The sequence below is a fragment of the Mustela erminea genome, chromosome 14, assembly GCF_009829155.1.
Source record: "Mustela erminea isolate mMusErm1 chromosome 14, mMusErm1.Pri, whole genome shotgun sequence".
Lineage (NCBI taxonomy): Eukaryota > Metazoa > Chordata > Mammalia > Carnivora > Mustelidae > Mustela > Mustela erminea.
In genome coordinates, this window is record NC_045627.1 from 29,173,636 (window position 1) to 29,187,837 (window position 14,202).

The 14,202-nt window shown below is 43.5% G+C and overlaps 1 protein-coding gene across 1 annotated transcript in view; it reads left to right on the forward strand.

Moving 5' to 3' along the window:
* The first annotated feature begins 481 nt into the window (after positions 1–481).
* The window catches only part of ARID5B (AT-rich interaction domain 5B), a 177,312-nt gene continuing 163,591 nt past the window's right edge, over positions 482–14,202 (forward strand). The window contains exons 1-2 of the mRNA XM_032313597.1: positions 482–907; positions 1,362–1,616. Of these exons, the coding sequence (XP_032169488.1) occupies positions 887–907; positions 1,362–1,616 (276 nt within the window). The 5' untranslated portion in view covers positions 482–886. The remainder of the gene's footprint in view (positions 908–1,361; positions 1,617–14,202) is intronic.

Here is a 14,202-nt window from a genome sequence, read left to right on the forward strand (position 1 = left end):
GACTCGCTGCTCGCATTTATTGATTTATCATGCATCGTTTATTGTTCCAGTCCCTAAATGCAGCCGCTGTCCGTTCAATATTGTTTGCAAAATCCTGAGATGTGTGTGCACTGCTCACTTGTCTTTCTGGTTTTTTTTTTTTTTTTTTTTTGGCTGAGTATTTTTTTGCGAAGCGAACAAATGCATTAATATTTATATGTTTATATAATCGATAACCCACTTTTCCTTTCCATGTAAATAGGCATCAAAAGATAATTTAACAGATTAGTTCTCGAAAACATGGCAGTGAGGAAGCGTAATTTAACTATCAAACAAATCTACATGTCTAATAACAGCAAATCTGCTAAGGAGCATTAGAAAGAGGAGCAGCGCCCCGGAATCTCTGCAGGAAATGTTCTTTATATTAGACATATACAAGCAGGTCCTGTCAGATGCACAGCGGAGCTTGCTAGCTCTCGTCTCCTCCAAAAATCTCATTAGACGACACCCCCAGACAAGGGAGATTGGGAAGAGGGAGGGCTCATCTTCACACAGTTTTAGGGTGGATTTTATTTTTACAAACCTTTCTATATGTTTTTTGTCTTGATCCATCCGCTTCCCGCCGAGATCGGACGGAACCTTTCTTCCGATTATGAATTTGATCATCCCACATTTGGAAGGAAACCTACACAGTTTTGACAGGAGCTGAAAATTGAGTCGTCAGAGAAATATTAGGACATATTTTCAATCATTTTGGTGCCGAAGGGGAGGCAAGAGCTCAGTTTTATATTGAGACATTACGCCAGCTGAAGGCAGAGAATGTTTTTCCCTGCCAGGACCTGATGCAATCCATTCAAGCCAACAAGTTTGGAGAGAATGTTGAGTTCAATCAATTCAGAACGTCGAGATGGAGCCCAACTCACTCCAGGTATTTCGCTCTCCTCCGCTCCTCCGATCCCGGCACCCCCCGGCACCCCCCAGCCCCCCAACTCACCCACACCTCTGCACCCACCCACACCCCCCACAAACTTTTCACCAAACTTTTACCCTCTGCATCCCCCCAAATCATTTTTATTGTTTAAAAAAATCCCTGCACTGATCATACATACATAATGTAATTTTACCGCCTCGGATGGAGAAGTAGGGAGAGGTGGCGGTGGGGGTGCCCGGAGTTTTTTGTTGTTGTTGTTGTTTTGTTTTTGTTTTTGTTTTTTTTTAAGGGAGGCAGAAAATTTGTGGGCTCTATTATTTTTCCACCCAGCTTATATCTGTTGGCTCCTCTATATTAAGAGTGTGGATGTCTGTGTGTAAATGTGTCTGGGAATAGATGTTTGTGCTCTGATGGCTACGTTATTTATTTGGTGCTTTTTTTCCCCCTGCAGTGGGTCGGCTCACCGTGTGGCTTGCACGGACCTTACATTTTCTACAAGGCTTTTCAATTCCACCTTGAAGGCAAACCAAGAATTTTGTCCCTTGGCGACTTTTTCTTTGTAAGATGTACGCCAAAGGATCCGATTTGCATAGCGGAGCTCCAGCTGTTGTGGGAAGAGAGGACCAGCCGGCAACTTTTATCCAGCTCTAAACTTTATTTCCTCCCAGAAGACACTCCCCAGGGCAGAAATAGCGACCATGGCGAGGTGGTAAACTTATATCTCCCTCTCTTCTTTCTTTATTACCCCCCCACCCCCCAGTAATGCTTATTACAGGGCAAGCTTGAAAATACTGTATTCACTTCTGCAGGCGAGCAGGATCGACTCCTTTTTTAAAGGGGTAGCGCCACTAGCTGGGGCTCGAGTATTTTGCCATTGTCAGAGTTTGGCTGTCAGCTTTACAAAGAGGATCCAACTGCTGATTTTAGTCAAGATCAAATAACTTGTTCGAGAAGGGTTTTGTTCAAGGATGTGTGTGTGTGTGTGTGTGTGTGTGTGTGAGAGAGAGAGAGAGAGAGAGAGAGATCGTTCGCTCTCTTGCTACTGCCGCTTGAACATCACATGCTTTTTATATTTTTTGCCTTTTGAAAATTTTACCTTCGCGTCTGGCTCAGTCGGGGCTGGGTGGATTTCTTTCGGTGGGTTTCGATATTGTTCACTTTTTTTTTTTTTTAAGTAAGTATTTGATATGTTTAAGAGGGCGGAAATTACGAAATGGAGGCAGAGTGAGATCAAAAGCTATTGAGTTGGCAAAGACGTGTTGAATAAAGTGATAAATGACAGGTACTGGAATAATACATTCAAATAACTTGCAGATCTGCCCGGGCGGATTTCAAAGCGGTCGTGTAACCGGCACAAACACGTTAAGCATTAACAACTATCTCTCGCCCCCACCCCCTCCCCCTCGGACAAGCCATTTGATGTTCTAGTTTTCAATTACTCCACGCAAAGTGGACGTCTTCCAGCGCAATCTTTGGGGATGTGTGGGACCGGGACCGGGGTTTCGGGGAAGGCAGAGGGGTGTGTGCTCGCCCACTGGCCTCGCGGGTCCGGCGGCCTCCGTGCCCAGACGGCGCTCCGGGGGAGGGTGGGGAGGGACCGAGCTTCGCCGGCACGTTTCTGGACGGCCGCGGGGGCGCTAGCCGCGCTCCCGGGAGGACGCCCGAGGTGAGCTGCTGTCACCGGGCGCCGGGGCGGCCGCCTCCCTTCGGCTCTGTCATTTCATGTGTGACCGCAGTTCTGCGGGCTCCCCTTGTCAGCTGACCGACCTCAGCGCCGTGATACCCACCGGGGGAACTATTTTGGGGAGGCTGTGCCCTCGGTGCGGTGGGGAGGGAGGGCGCGCAGCCGCCTGGCAAGGCTTTGTGTTGCCCGAGCGAGAGCAGGGTGATCAGACTGAGACTTTTGAGGGCAGGTAGCTCTGTGCCAGGCCCTCGAGCTTTCGAGGTAGATGTAAGGATCTTTTTGTTAAATGAATGGTTCCTCCGTTTAACTCATCCCGGAACGTGGAGCTGCCTGCCAGTCCTTCCAGAATTCCTTGGTCTGATGGAGTTGATTGTACTTTTGGCATCGCCAGTTCACTCCCTCTCCCAGGATCGAATTACCCATCAGTGGTCTATGCCGGTTAATTACTGGAGTTCGTCAAAACCTTCGCCCTCAGATCTGCCTCTTCGGAAATAAGCCCCGCCCTCCTCCCCGAACGTCCCCCCCCCTCCCCCGCCCTCTCCCGCCCGCTTTGGGTTTTAAACGTTCATACTTCCCGACGTCTGCCTGCAATTTTACAAAGGTGTTGTTTGGAAATACTGTGAAAAATCCTGCACCCTACCAACAGGTTGAGCTCTTTCCCCCTCCCAAGGTCTAGCTCTGTCCCCTCCCCCGACCCAACTTTCCTGCGCAGCTGTCTTCCTCCCCTCCCCCTCCTGATTTCTTATTATTTGCTTTTCAAATTTATTACTTCAACATGGCCTGTGATCTGGAAAAGGGAAGGATTAAATATCCAGAAAAGAGCTGGTGCCTAATAGACTTCTGCCTAAACCCAGAAGGAAATTATTCAGTGTTTTATGAGATATTTTGTGGTCACTCTCCTTCTTTCTTTTTTTTTTTAAATTGAAATTGAAATATTTTTAAAGACCCCGAGTTGACCCCACTTGGTCCAGTTTTAATTCTGTCGGTGTAATTAAATAGTGAATTCTGATTTAAGAGTGAAAACCATTTTAGCCCAAGGTTACATCTGTTAGAACTGCTGATAATGCATAGATACACAGTATTTTTAAATAAACGATTTTAAAAAATTGTTCATTAAGGGCAAATGAAAGCGAGCCGTTGTAATGATCTGTACATTTCGTCATTGCTATATGAGCCATACCTAAGGAAATTAATCTTGCCATTTAAAAGTAAACTCTAGGGGGTTTGCGGAGGGAGATGGCTCTATTTATAATCCTCAGCTGCATATACATCGTCTAATATTATGCATGATTTGTTTCTTAATGCTAACACGGCTGGTAATTAGCTGTATGATTATACTTGTATATTTCATTAGGACTTTGGCTGATGTCATTGTGAATTATTCAGCCATATTAAAACAATTTTCAATTGAGATAATGACACGCCTCAAAATTATGCAAATGCAGGCTGCATTGTGCAAAATAATTATGACAAATGTAAAGCAGGTAGAAAGTTTCCCAATCCAGATCGGTTTTCCACCCTGGTGATGTCATTTCCCCCCTGGCCTAAGTTAGTCATTCATTAGCTGAATGGCAGCAGCAGTCTCCTCCGGAGGAGAGCCTACGGAAACCAGCATTTACTGCAGGCACCTAGAGGGGGCAACAGGGTCCTCTCATTAAGAAATTTGCTTTGTTTTCACTTAACTCCATTAACTTGTTTATATACAGTGAAATGATTTTTGTTATTGATTTTAAATAGTTTTGAATGATGCATTTGCCATTTGCAAAGTGTAACTGAAAGAGAAAGGTTTCTTGGTGATGTGCACTGTTACTTGGAGAAAATGTTCAGCACATTTAATCAGCCAGTACAGTTTATTTTAAGTAACCAAATGGAGGTTAATAATTTCTTGATTGAGCTGACATCAGCATCCATTTCGAAAGGACAGCCAGGACTCAGTATGCTTTTTTGGTTTAAGAGAACCATTCTGTCTATTTATGATTTCTTGAAATGTAAAGACGTCAGTTCTAAAAGCAGGAAAATTATCATTGTGCGAGATTAGAAATAGCGTCCCTGTGTGGTTTGCTATCATCTGCAGAGGGCCTTTTTGGGGAATATTTTATTGATCCTTGCAATAATTGTATGAGGCTGGATAAGGCAGGACTTTGTATGGCATTTTACAATGGATATAGGCTTAGAGAAGTTATGCGGTTTGTCAAAGGTCACCAAGCTAGAACGTAGGCCTTCCTAAGCTTTAGGATTGTTTGTTCCCCCCGCACCACCACCACCACTGAATCCTACCCTTGACACCAGAGTTTTAATGCAACATATTATATTCTAGAAGTTTGCGCTAATATGGGCAAGTCCTTGTTCATTTTAGAGTCATGACTAGTCAATCCATTTTGCCAAAGGTCACTGGATTTTAGGTAGCAGAACCATTCTTATTCTATAAAGTTCAGCTGATTTGAGCTCATGGTATCTAACGAGAGCAGTTGTGTTTTAATACCATTATTAATAATCATTAATAATTTATTATTATTTATAATAACTCTGATAATGACTTACTGCTGCCTTCACGTCCTTCCTGTGCTGGCAACTGGTGTGGAGAAAAAGCAGTCCAGAGTCACATCTTGATTCCGCAACTTAGTATTTATTCGACCTTGAACCAGCATAAACCCTCTGAGCCTCAGTTTCTTCAGCAGCAAAATGGGGACAATAATGAGGCAGACTGTGGATTGTTGTGAATATCAAGAGGCATTATATGGGCAAAAGTACTTTAAAAATGGTACAGTCCTTAAATAAATAGAAAAGAGTGATGACTGCAGCGGCTTTTATTATAGATATTATAATTTATGAACAATAAGCAGAGAAACTAATACGCCTGTGTGGAGGTTCTCAGGCCTAATCATGACACTGTCTTAAATTACCATGAAAGTGAATAGTAGAGCCATATACAGGAGTTAAGTGTCTTTAGTAATTACCCACAATTGCCACATTCAGCCACTACCTCTTCAGAGGAGGAAAATGGCAAAGTAGGCGGGTAATTGGTTCTGTTACTGGGTAACTTCTGATTACATTCATTTTCAAATTGCCAAGCGCTTCATCTATTGGCAATATACCCTTTTAAAAGAGGTAGATGTGCAAGCTTGGATTGCAGCCTGACTGTGGGCTGGATTCTACAGGAAGCTTTCCTGGTCCCCTGCAACTGTGAATGTGGATGAGTAAGCTAAGGATGTCAGGAAGTCAAGGTCAAGCAGATTCTAGCTAGCAGTCAGGATTTCTGTAAGTGGTTACTATCTGGTTAAAAATGGTCAGAAATTCATATTCCAGAACCCCTGTTGAAACTAACTTGATTGGAATCTCTGGAATTGGGTCCAGGAGCCTACATTTTAAACATTGCCTCACTTTTCTCATCTATGAAATGGAGATATAGTACCTACTCCCTAGGATTGCCTTAAGGATTAAATGAGTCAATACATGTAAAGTGCTTACAACTGAGATTGGCACATAGTATATTCTCCAGTAGTGGCTGACTCATTGTTATTATCATTAATATTTGTACTGCTGTTCTCATTGAAGTTTGAGACCACTACCACTACTTTCTTTCTTTTTTTTTTTTTTTAATTAAGATTTTACTTACTTATTTGCAAGACAGAGCACAGCCAGGAGGAGGGGCAGAGGGAGAGGGAGAAGCAGACTCTCCACTGAGCAGCAAGCCACACGTGGGTCTCTATCCCAGGACCCTAGGATCAAAGGCAGAGGCTTAACCCACTGAGCTACCCAGGTGCCCGCACCACCCCTTTTCCTAAAGAAAGATTTTCTCTGTGAGAGGATAGCATCTAGGTTAGTTTGCTAAGACAAATACCCAATACAGGTCTCCCCAAATCAGGTTGGCTTTCATCCATAGGATGTGTTTTGCCATGTCATCAAAATAAGAAGTTCCTTAAGGATTCATATTTCAGTATGAAACTATGCTGTCCTCTGAATCGGTAGGATTTGTTTAAAAGATTGCCTGCTTATATCACATCTCAAATTAGTCAGACATGTCTTGAAATCTAGGAGGTGCTGGACTGACCCTGTTCTAGCTGTGGATAGCTGCTCTGTCTCTGGTCTGTATCCATGAGCTGACTTTTTAAAATTTCCAAGACCTCTTCAAGTGACCTCACTGGCCTTGGACCATTTCTTTAGCTTTTCTGAGTCTCAGTTTCTCCATCTGTAAAATGGATCTAATGATCTCTACTTTGTCAAGAGAATTAGAAACAGTAATGTAAAGGGCCTGCCAGCTGGCATAAGCACTTAATACAGGAGAGCTCAGCGAACAAGGGATGCAGTATCTGCAGTTCTTAGTAGTTTTAGTCATGACCTTCAACTAGGAAAAGGAGTAACTTTTCTCTGACTGGCTGGCCCTTCCCAACTAGGGTGAGAACTAAAGAACTGTCTGGTGAGAATTCAGAGGACTGTGATAAGCATCAGTGAACTATGGCCCGAGGGCTGAATTTGGACCACTGTCTGTTTTTGTAAAGTTTTATTGGAACATAGTCAGACTTGTTTGTTTACATATTGTTTATAACTGCTTTCAAGTTACAGTAGCCGAGTTGAGTAGCCCTGACGGCTACCATATGACCCGCACAGTGGAAATTGGGAAATAATTTACTGTTTGGTCCTTTACAAAAATGTTTGCTGACCCCTGGCCTATGGAGTTGATTTGAAATAGGGAGCAGGATTATATGCTTTTTTCTCTTTCTTACTTGGGTTGGGGCAAGACCCAGTAAAATCAAGAAATAATTTAACAGTCATATGTCAAAAATATCTGTGCAAACAAATCTCTGTTTCAGTGTTGATTCTAATGATATTAAAATTTAAGAATCAGTAGAGTGTGTACTGAATTAGATTTTGTAGGTTCAGATCCTAACTCTAGCAAATGTTGGTGTCATCTCTCTTGAGTTCATCAAAAACTACTTGTTGAGTGCTAACCATGTACTTGGAGCTCGGCTAGGTACAGAGATAGATGAAAAACAGTTCATGGTGTGACCCTGTTTCTCAAGAAGCTTATCAATCTTCATTGAGAGATGAGATCAACACGTTTTTAAAAATGTAAAAACAACATAAGACGTTATATAACACGTTAGTGGATTGTGCTGACAATAAATGCAATGTGTGTTCAAAGGAAGACTGGCGATCTGCATGATTTTGGAAAAAGAATTTATTCAGCTCAGAGACGTTGATTGAAGACCTACTGTGTGCTGGACAACAGGATACAGATATGAAGGAGAATGGCCTCAGTCCTCAAAGAGTTTACTGTTTACTCCCGTGGACAGACAGTGGTCACAGAAAAGCTGTCACTTAATCTGTGCTCCTTAGTTAAAGTGTAGATTAATTAAAGCCACTATTTATAGCTTTTCCTGATCTTTCTGGAAACTAGAAATTATTATCTTTATCTTCGAAGTCTTGATCACTCAGAGCATATTTGTAGAGCACCTACTTTGTGACAGAGCCTGTTCTAGGCCCTGGGGATACAGCCCTGGACAAGGTAGGCGGGAATCCCTGCCTTCAGGGCTCTTACTGGGCTGTGCTTGGCTTGTCCTCTCTTGTACTTTGCACATGCACAGTCTATGAGGGTTATCTGCGTCCTGTTCCTTTTTCTCTCACTCCCCCTGTCCACATCCGCCGTTTCCCACCCTAGCGGTGTTCTCAGGAACTACAGGTTGTGACTTCTTCACCTCTGGGTCCCCCCTACAGTATTCAGTGCCAGTCACTAAGTATTTATTGAATGACTACATGACCTCAGCCATCTAAAACGTTCTTTCCCACAGCCTGCTTTCTTAAAGGTCAGCCTGGTTTCTTCCTGTCAGGGGACCCATGATGGGTCATTCCCTTGTGGGCCAGCTGCAGCACACCCCCGTCACATGTGTTCTTTCTCGTCTAAAATCCACCATCATTTTTGCACAAAAGATGTCTAAAAGTGTAGATTTTCTTTTGGAGTACTCACCAAAGAGAACGGTCCCTATTTGGGACTGATGGTGAGGCTAGAGCCAGCACCTTCATGTGTGAGTACTTTTCCCATCTTCAGCCCTCAGTCCATTAAAAAGTCGGGGCTATGCGGTGGCAATCTGACCACACACTGGATGCCAAGGGACCGGTCACTCCTCACCTGAGTACGGTTGGCAGCTCCCGTGAGCTGGCATGCTTTCCAGACTAGTGGTCTTAACTAGGCCAGTGTTTGATAGTGAGTCAAAATTGTAAGCAATTAAATCCTCCCGTGACATTTAGAGTGTCAGGCACATACTAAGGAAATGTTATTTTTACGAAGTACATGAGTCCATACATGTAAATACTTCGTTATTAATTATTAATAAAGCATGCCATTGTTCGTGGTGGATGCTAGTGATACACGACTCAAGCTCATTTATCAAAGTCTCGTTTTAACCAATATCCAGAATATAATTGCTCGGATCAAATGCATTTGCTTGTCATTTTTTATAGCCAGGGTAGCTGGATATTTGCCATCTTCCACTCAGAATAATATTGTAGCTAGTGATTACCCGTTGGTTTGGCTTTTAAAGAAATTTAAAACAAACTTATCGCCTGTTGGCTTAAAGATTCATTCGCCGCTCAGAAATGCGGTCACGGATTTCCTGCATTTCTTGAAAACTCCACTCCTGTGGCCTCGCAGAGGCACAGATGGCTTTTTCCAGCCATGCTGTGGTCTGCGCCAGCTTGCTGGAGATTAGAACCCGGGCCTCAGCCTTCCGAAAACACGACTCACGTCCTGGACAGTGAACGTCCGGATCGGCAACACATTTTAAACATGCAGATGATGATTATTACAGAAAGGGTGCTTTCGAATCATGCTAATGGCATCAATCTCCAGCACACACTTGCGTAAATTAATTCCGCTTTTAAAATCAGATGCACTGTTAGCAGCGTCAAAGATGGGTATTTGACATTTATCACACAGACGAGGACGTGTGCTTTAATTACGTGAATTTTCTGGAGCATCTCTGTGGCTGTATAAATAGACGCACAGGGGCGCGTGTCCTTGCACGCATGACCATCAAGTTCATGGCCCTTTCTCCACCCCTGTGCCACAGCGAGGAAAAGAGCGGGGAGAGGCCACATGTTACTAGGCAGTCCAGTGGCCCCAGAACCCTCTTCCCCGCTTACCATACCTTTCCTTTCTCGTGACTCCGAACATACCCCCTCCTCCCCAGAGCTGACTTCCAAGCCTGATCAGTGGCACTAAACATTAAACTCTTGTCTTTGAGAATAATAGGCTTTGCTTTCCACACCCTCAAGCATGTTGAGCTACTGTGCAGGCTGGAAAATAAAAATGTTCTAATTGTGTCTTTTAAATAAGCATAGGAGTGAATTAATTAGACCATATTTTGTCTTTAGTTGCTTAGTTACACAATAGTATTCCTGAGCACGAGTAAGATAAATTGGCTCTTTTTCTGCTGCCTGTCCCTTAATCATAATTACTGTATTGCTTAGGAGAGTAAGGCATACATAGATTTTGAATTTTTTATTAATAGTCAAAAATATGCATATGATATATAAAGTATATGCTGTTCAACCTGTTTTATATGCTTTTATGTGGGAAGAAGTTTTATTGTGGTGGTAACATTTGCATTAGTTGCTCAAAGATGTAGTTCTGGGAAATACATAATTGAAATGTTTTTGAATTGCTTTTTCTGGCCTTTTCAATCTTATTCAAAATAATAGTGCCTCCAGTCCTAGAGCAGTCATTCTCATTTGATTTAACATCTTTCTTTGCACTTTTGTGAAGGGCCCGGCTTAACCCTGGAGAGCCTAGACAGGGCTCAGTGATTCATAGACCTCAGACATAGTGCCTTGTGTTTTGGGGCTTACACTGTCGGGGGTCGGGGGCAGTGGGGTGGCAGAGCGTTAAATGCCCTTTGCCTTTGGCACACTTACACATTCCTGGCAGAAGGGTTCCAGAGTCAGAAATCGTTAAGACTTTTTTTAAACGGGGATGGACAGTGCTATATGCTTGCCTTCTGGGGTCTTGCAAAATGGGATGTTGCTACCAGAACCTGGGCTTCTGGCCCCCTAACCTCCCCTACCTCCACCGAGAAGGCAGCAAGAGTTGGACAGCTTGATATAGTTATTGAACAATGGGAGAGTCTGGCTTAAGACCCAGGATGCATGCTGGGTAAATGTATGTGAAAATTGACCCCATTGTTCTGTCTTATTTGAAAAGCAAGTAAATTATTTACAGATATTTGCTAATTAAAGCCCATGTTGTTTTACCAGCACAAAAGAACACAGTATAACTGGAGACAAAGAACTAAGTGCAAATAATTTAAACTTGCTAATTTTGTGTATTTTTCTGAAGGGAGGAATATGTTTTAAAAATATGTATAAATACATACATATTAGAATGTGTGTGTCTATATTTATATGCATGTGGGGCTTTTTATTTGTTCTGATGCCTACAAGGGAAGCCTTGCATACTACAGAGATAACAGGCCAAGTTATCACCAGTTACCTGTCGCTGGGCCTGCCCCAAGCCCCCTGTGGACCATGGGATTGGAAAGCATTGTGAGAGTATACTTGTTTTCCCTTTAGTCCAAGCTTTGCTTGCCATCCTCTGGGTTGAGCTCAGCTCAGGATACCAGTGGAAAAAACCAAACTACCCAGATATTATACCAGAGAATAAAAATGTTCTTACTCATTGCCTTGTTCTCTGACTTTCCTCCACGACAGGCTCAGGTTTAGTTGTTTTTCTTCTGTGACTACCCAACTTTGGCAACATTCTGGTTGGAAATTCGCGTTGTGGAATGAGGGCCTCTTGACATGGGGCGAAGGGTTCAGAGGCAGAGAAGGTCGCCCAGAACATTCTCAGACTCTCAGAGACCTCCTCCTGGCTGGATGTTGGCGGAGCCAACAGCACGGACATGTTGGGCTTCAGCCGTGACTGGCTGGACATCCCTTGGCTTTGTTGATCAAGAGGATCAGGAAGACTTCCCATGGTTAGCGAAGAAAAAGGCTCATGTCTAATTTGCTATGGGCATTGGAATAGACTTATAGGACATTTGAGAGAACAAGTCCAGCCCCTTTTATTTAATGGACAGAGAAAGGCCAGAAAAATCTTGGGCCTAGCAGCCAGTGCTCTCAAGCACGATGGTCTGCTGCTTTGAGGAAGAAGGGCTACTCTCAAGGTTCTACTCTGAGAAAAGTAGGCAAATGTTTTCCATGGGTGTGTTCAGGGTAGATCATCCCAGCACCTTGTCTTAGAGCAGTAGATGGTTCCTCTGTGGGACATGACTGGTATGAAATCACTATTTAGAGTGTGGACGTTAGTGCCAAGATACTCACCCAGGGGTCAGTGGTCACAAAGAAACCAGGTTTGGTGTTCACAGTCCCCTGTGGACCTTACCTTCATTTCCATATTCTTTGCTGAAGCTAGGAAGGCCCTTTGATGGTATTATTTATAATGGCTTAAGAAAAGCTTTGCTGAGATGCCACTCTTGGTGACAAACGAAATTGGCGTTTCTTCCACTCCCTGATATTCACAGATGGTTTCTTTCATTCTGAAATGTTTATTGCATGCCTACTATGTGTCATTTCTCTCCAGGGGGGACATTAAGAGCAAACACAATGACTAACGCACAGATAAAAATTTCTGTCCCCATAGAGCTCACCCATTCTTTCACAGTAAGAAAGAAAAAGCAACTTGGTTGATTGATCCAAAATGGTAGAAAACCATCCCCATACATTTTGGTCTTAGAACCACTTTCACACTTCGTTTTTCTAAAGTTTTCTCTTCTCTATGTATGCACAACCCAGAGAAAATGCCTCTGGCTTTCTCTCTGCCCAAACCATTGGCCAGAGTTTTACCCACAGTGTTTCCTATGAAGTTACAACATTTTCTGTTTATAGAGTAGCCATTATGTGTCAGGCATTGCATATATATTAATACATAAATTAAATGCTCATTTAATTCTCAAAGAAATTCTCTTAGGTTGGTTGTATTGTGACATTTTCATACTTCAGAGATGGGGCAGCTGAGACCAAAGGAGGTTAAGTAACTTGCCCAAGGTCACATATAGTTAAGACTCAGAGCCAGGATTAAAATCCAGGTTTTCCTCCATTCTGCCAGGATTGGTGACCTTCATGTCTCCCTATCACTTTATATTGAGGGACTAATAGTGGAACTTTGAGTATAGACTGACTTATCCTGTAATTGAGTCTTCATGAATATTATTTCTTCCGTCCTTTATTTATTTGGTCAGCATGTGGTGCTTGAATGCTCTCTAGGAATGTGCAGTCCCATTGGCAGTTGACTCAGTCAAAATACTGTGCACTTGAGGAATAAAATGTTTAAAAGGGCTCCTTAAATCCCGCACTCCCCCAAGGCAGGCACGTGATGCCTCTCATTCACAGAAGAGGAGACTCATTCTCAGCCCCCCTCGAGCACCTTCTGTGTGCAGGCCAGCCTGGAGAGACAGAGGTGGGGAAATCAGGCAGATCCTGTCTTCATGGAACTGCCTGTCAGGTGGGGAGTGCGTACTTCATCCACCTGTCACAAGTCATGGGTTGTTGTGTGGTGCGCTCAGTGTGATGGAGTAAAAATTCAGGACCTCTGACAGGAGTGCCTGATCTTGTTTGAAAGAAACAACATTTGAACTCAGGTCCAGCGAGATTCTGATGAGGGTTGGGAAGAGATTTCTTTCCAAGATGTGGAGGTGGGAGCACTGTCCCTACAAGATGATTTCTGGGCTGAGCCTCATCTCAGTGAGTCCAGTAAACAGGTTAGAGGTGCCCACTTCTGCCCACTGGGGGTACCTATTGTTCTTGATGTCACTGAGACACCTAGACAGCATCCTCAGAGCTGATTTACATTGGCCGGCTGTGGGAATATTGAAAACATGAGGTTGGTAAACTAAAGCCCACTGGTCAACTCTGTCCAGCTGCCTGTTTTGTAAATAAAGTTTTATTGGCACATAGCCACACCCAGTTGTTGACAAATGGTCTCTGGCAGCTTTCACACTGTAGCGGCAGAGTTGAGTAGTGTGACAGAGACTGTGTGACACACAGAGCCAAACATACTTACTATCTGGCCCTGGACTAAAATGATATTAATAAAGGCAGTAGTAAAACTAGATGCTTAGGGTTCATTCGCGTGACCCTTTATTTACTCCTTACAACAGTAATACTATGAGGTAGGTTCTAGTGTCGTCCCCATTTTGCAGGAGGGCAATCTGAGAAGTTAGGCAACTTGTCGAGGTTTCTAAGTTCCTTCACCAGGTAAATGACAGAGACTGAATGGGAACTTGAGCTGTCTTGATTCCAAAACACTGATGGCAAAAACATTGCACCATCCTGCTGATAAGAGAAGGCAACCCAGGCAGTATGAGCTAAAGGTTCTAGAACTCACCGAGGCATTTCTTTGTGAAGTAAAACCTCGCAACAGCTGGATCCCTCTTTCAAGGCCTTACTCAAACGCCACCTCCTCTATGATGTCTTCCACTGTGTAGGGGAGAAAGGGACCCAGAGCAGACACACATGTGTAAATGCCCACAGGGCCCGGCAGGTGAGACCAAGTAGAATGAGGCAGGTCTGGAAGAAAATATGATGCTTGAGGGGCCTGGGGGCGTGTGACTCACTT